Source organism: Dipodomys ordii, unplaced genomic scaffold, assembly GCF_000151885.1.
Source record: "Dipodomys ordii isolate 6190 unplaced genomic scaffold, Dord_2.0 Scaffold19, whole genome shotgun sequence".
NCBI lineage: Eukaryota > Metazoa > Chordata > Mammalia > Rodentia > Heteromyidae > Dipodomys > Dipodomys ordii.
In genome coordinates, this window is record NW_012267235.1 from 11840560 (window position 1) to 11845339 (window position 4780).

General features: G+C 49.8%; 1 protein-coding gene across 3 annotated transcripts; it reads left to right on the forward strand.

The window, feature by feature from the left end:
* Positions 1–1038: 1038 nt before the first annotated feature.
* Sat2 (spermidine/spermine N1-acetyltransferase family member 2) lies at positions 1039–3248 on the forward strand. 3 transcript variants are annotated; one of them, XM_013013209.1, is made up of 7 exons: positions 1039–1116; positions 1367–1515; positions 1683–1734; positions 1851–1931; positions 2021–2122; positions 2268–2308; positions 2912–3248. In XM_013013209.1, exons 2-7 carry the CDS (start codon positions 1450–1452, stop codon positions 3077–3079), a joined length of 510 nt encoding a protein of 169 aa, XP_012868663.1. In that variant the 5' UTR covers positions 1039–1116; positions 1367–1449; the 3' UTR covers positions 3080–3248. The 3 variants fall into 3 exon arrangements, with proteins under 3 accessions (XP_012868663.1, XP_012868662.1, XP_012868661.1); XM_013013208.1 differs by lacking the exon at positions 1039–1116 and adding an exon at positions 1149–1265; XM_013013207.1 differs by lacking the exon at positions 1039–1116 and having other exon boundaries at positions 1282–1515.
* The last annotated feature ends 1532 nt before the right edge of the window (positions 3249–4780 follow it).

Consider the following 4780-nt stretch of genomic DNA (forward strand, 5'->3'; position numbering starts at 1 on the left):
TGGTTCAAAGCCAGCCCGGGCAGGAAAGTCCATGAGACTCTCATTTCCAATTAACCACCAGAAAATCAAAGTGGCAGCTCTAGTGGTAGAGCACTTACGTTGAACAGAAGAGCTGAGGGACAGCACCCAGGCTCAGAGATCAAGCCCTGTGACCAACAACAACAACAAAAAGTCCCCCAAAGTAGAAACATGTTTGTTTTTTGTCAGTCGTGGGGCTTGAACTCTGTGGAGTCTAGATGCTGTCCCTGAGCTCTTCAGCTCAAGGCTAGCGCTCTACCTCTTGAGCCACAGCACCACTTCCGGTTTTCTGGTGGTTTATTAAAGAGTCTCACAGACTTTCCTGCACGGGCTGGCTTTTAACCACGATCCTCAGGTCTCAGCCTCCTGAGTACGTATGATTACAGGCCTGAGCCACCAATGCCTGGCTAATAGAAACATGTTGTACCACTGAACAGCAGTAATTGTAGGACTGGGAGCTTAGCTCAGTCATAAAATGTGCACCTGAGCTGGCACCAGTGGCTCATGCTGTAATCCTAGCTACTTAGGAGGCTGAGATCTGAGGATGGAGGTTCAAAGCCAGCCCCTGGCAGGAAAGTCAGTGAAACCCTAATCTACAATTAACCTCTCTCTCTGTCTCCGTCTCTCTCTCCACAATTGAAGGTGTGTCTCAAGTGACAGACTCTAGGCCCTAAGTTCAACAATGTTGTAGGAAATATACAGCTAAGGTCCTGAGGCTCATCCAGGTTCTGGGCTGCCTGGAATGGGTGCACGAGGGAGAAAAAACTCTAAAGCAGAGTCTACTTCAATTAAAGAAGCAGGAGGTGCCCGGCGTCGGCGGCTCACGCCTGTAATCCTAGCTACTCAGGAGGGTGAGATCTGAGGATCGGGGTTCAAAGCCAGCCCATGCAGCAAACTCCAAAGCCAGCTTGGGCAGGAAAGTCTTATCTCCAAATAACCACCAAAGAGCCAGAAGTGGACTGTGGCTGAGGTTGTAGAACACTTAAGGGACCGACAGCGCCCAGGCCCAGAGTTCAAGGCCCACGACCGACCAAAAAAAAGAAGGAGAAGGAGGAGAAGGAGAAGAAGTGGAAGCAGGAGGTGACTTTTGAGCCTGGGGTAAGAGCAAGCAGATGGAGGCTGGAACAGAAAGCTTTGACCCCTGCGCTGGGCCCAATCACGAGACCAAGCTTTCGGAGGGGGGGCCAAGGCGGGGAAATGTTCCCGTTCTGCAAGCTGATTGGCTGGGTAGCGTGCGCTCGCAGAGGGTTAGGTCCTCCCGGCTGAACCCGGCTTCCAGCTGGGGCTGGCGGGCTCGAGACTGGGAGCCTTGTAGCCCCTCGACTGCCCTTTTCTCCCAGCTCTTTAGGAGCCGAATTTGTCGGCCCTTTGCTCCGCCCTGCAGGACGGAAGTGGGGGTTGTCTTCTTCGGTCCTGACATTGGGAATCGGGATGGCTTCCGTTCGGATCCGAGAGGCCCAGGAGGGAGACTGTGGAGATATACTAAGGATGATTCGGGTGATGGCCGTCCCCCCCACCCCAAGAAACCTAGGGTTCCAGAAGGGTCAGGGCAGCGCTGCGGGGACCAGGGAGTGGGAGGTGTTGGGGACGTGCCCTAGGCCCCTGCTCCTGGAGCGAGGGAAGGGGGCTCCTGCCCTAATCTTGCCTCTGTCCCCACGCTTTAGGAACTGGCCGAATACGAGAAACTCTCGGATCAGGTGAAGATCAGTGAAGAAGGTGGGACTCAGAACCTGATGAAGGCTGGGGACAAAGTGAGGGACGGTTCCCTGGGCGGTGGGCCTACGCACAGGTCTTCTTTTCCTCTGAGTCTTTGTTACACCTTCAATCTGCAGCCCTGAGAGCAGATGGCTTTGGAGAGAATCCTTTCTATCACTGTCTGGTAGCAGAGATGGTGGCACCTGGGGATCCACAGGGTAAGAGCACCTCTTCAGGCAGCCACTGGACGAACGTTGCTGTACCCTCATTCCCAGAGGCTTCACTTCTATCTTTGCTTCTTTTTCAGGGCCCTGTGTGGTGGGTTATGGGCTTTACTACTTCATCTACAGCACATGGACAGGAAGAAACATTTACTTGGAAGATGTTTATGTGATGCCAGAATATCGGGGTACAAGGCAGGGAGAAGAGGCTAGGGTGGACATAGTAACTCACAAACCCACCACCAGCCCCTTACCCCCTTATACCAGTCTATGGCCTCTTATAATTCCCTTCAAATAAAACAGTATTTCTTTTTGCCTTTCTCCCCACAACAGGTCAAGGGATTGGTACCAAGATTATAAAAAAGGTGGCTGAGGTAAGGAATAGGTGGGAACTACAAAGTAGGCTCTGTAAAAATAAGAATATATGGAGAGACCCCTAGAGGTGAATGAAGGGGTAAGAAAACCAGCAGCAGTGGCTCATGCCTATAATCCTAGCTAGCTATTAAAGAGGCTGTGATCTGGGACTGGGAAGATGGCTCAGTGGTAGAGTGCTTGCCTTGCATGCATGACGCCCTGGGTTCAACTCCTCAGCACCACATAAGCAGAAAAAGCCAGAAGTGGTGTTGTGGCTCAAGTGGTAGAGTGCTAGCCTTGAGCTGAAGAGCTGAAGGACAGTGCCCAGGCCCAGAGTTCTGGCTCCACGACTGGCAAAAACAACAACAACAACAACAAAATAAAAAGGCTGTGATCTGAGGACTGTGGTTTGAAGCCAGTTGTGTTATCTGATTAACTAACCAGCAGAAAGCTAATAGAGCTGTGGCTCAAGTGGCAGAATGGCAGCCTTGAGTGAAAATGGTAAGGGACAGCTTCCCGGCCTCCCAGTACTGACACACACACACACACACAAGCACGCACACGTGTGCACGAAAGGAAAAAACTTTTCATCCCAGGACAGTGAATGGTTTCTTCTTCTTCAGGTGGCTTTGGATAAGGGTTGCTCCCAGTTCCGCCTGGCAGTTCTGGACTGGAATAAGAGGGCCATGGACTTGTACAAAGCCCTAGGAGGTCAAGATCTGACGGAAGCCGAGGGCTGGCATTCCTTTCGATTTGAAAGAGAGGTGATGAAGGAGTTGGCAGGAAGGTGACACCATCACTTAGAATCTCCTTGCCGGAGCTTCTCTATTCCTATCTGCTCAAGCACTTCTGAGACACATCTGCACAGATCCTGACCCTGAAGAAGGAGAGTTGCTGTGGTAGATTCTTAGAATACAAAAAGAGCAGAATTGAGGGAGAAGCCTGTTTGGGGTGAAAATAAAAGTGAAAAAAAAAAAAAAGCTGTATCCTGGTGTATTGGGCAGAGGAGTTGATAATGAATGCTCAGCCATGTCAAGATCCTTGGGTTTTAGGTCAGAGGATGTTACTCTGATGGAGGTTGGGACAGCCAAAAAGACAGGGGTAATAGGCTAACGGTGACCCAGAATCAGAATCTTGGTTGGTCCTGCCCTGTGAAATACAGAGAAAGGAAGAGTTGGTGGCAGGCAGTATTGGTACATCAAGCGTGTTTATTACACTTAGGATCTTCAAATGTCTGGGCTGTGTTGTACTGAATCAAACACTGAAGTAGGCCTGCAAACTCAACAGAGACAACAGGCTGCCCCCTGGTGTCTGCACTTCAGGGGTCACTGGAAAGGATCACTTGCTGATTTTAACAAATCAGCTCAACTAACTGGGCATGGTAGTAGCATGGTTTCTAGTTTTAAGGAGGCTGAGGTAGGAGACTTCTTTTTTTTCTTTTTCTTTCTTTCTTTTTTTTTTTTTTTTTTTGGTCAGTTGTGGGGCTTGAACTCTGGGCCTGGACGCTGTCCCTCAGCTCTTCAGCTCAAGGCTAACACTCAACCACTTGAACCACACAGTGCCACTTCCAGTTTTCTAGTGGTTAATTGGAGATGAGAGTCTCACAGACTTTCCTGCCCCAGCTGGGTTCAAACTACGATCCTCAGATCTCAGCCTCCTGAGTAGCTTGGATTACAGGCGTGAGCCACTAATGCTTGTCAGGAGACTCTCTTAAGCATAGAAGTTCAGGGCCACTCTACGTAACATAGTGAGACCCTATGTCAAAATTTAAATAATAGGGCTGGGAATGTGGCTTAGTGGTAGAGTGTTTGCCTAGCATGCCTGAAGCCCTGGGTTTGATTCCTCAGTATCATATAAACAGAAAAGGCGAGAAGCGGCGCTGTGGCTCAAGTGGTAGAGTGCTAGCCTTTAGCAAAAGAAGCTCAGGGACAGTGCCCAGGCCCTGAGTTCAAGCCCCAGGACTGGCAAAATAATAATAATAATAATAATTTTAAAAAGCAGCGATTATGGGCTGGGAAGGTGGCTCAGTGGTAGAACACTTGCCTTGCATGCCTGAGGCCCTGAGTTCGATTCCTCAGTACCACATAAGCAAAAAGAAAAAAAGCCGGAAGTGGCGCTGTGGCTCAAGTGGTAGAGCACTAGCCTTGAGCTGAAGAGCTGAGGGACAGTGCCCAGGCCCAGAGTTCAGGCCCCACAACCGGACCCAAAAAAACAAAAAAAGCAGCGATTATTGGTGGCTTTTACCTGCAGTCCTAGCTACTTAGGAACCTGAGACCTGAGGATTGAAGTTCAAAGCTAGCCTGGAAAGTCTGACTGCTTTACACTTTTTTTTTCTTTTTTAATTTTTTTTCTGGCCCTGGGGCTTTAACTGAGGGCCTGGACTCTGTCCCTGAGCTTCTCTGTGCTCAGGGCTAGCACTCTACTACTTGAGCCACGGCACTACTTTCTCTGAGTAGTTTATGGAGATAAAAGTCTCACAGACATTCCTGCCC

Bases quoted from the DNA above. Each gene is read 5' to 3' on its own strand.
- Sat2 (XM_013013209.1), top strand. From the start codon at position 1,450: ATGGCTTCCGTTCGGATCCGAGAGGCCCAGGAGGGAGACTGTGGAGAT. The intron at 1,516-1,682 runs GTGATGGCCGTC...CCCACGCTTTAG, and splicing joins ATATACTAAGGATGATTCGG to GAACTGGCCGAATACGAGAA. The intron at 2,309-2,911 runs GTAAGGAATAGG...CTTCTTCTTCAG, and splicing joins TTATAAAAAAGGTGGCTGAG to GTGGCTTTGGATAAGGGTTG.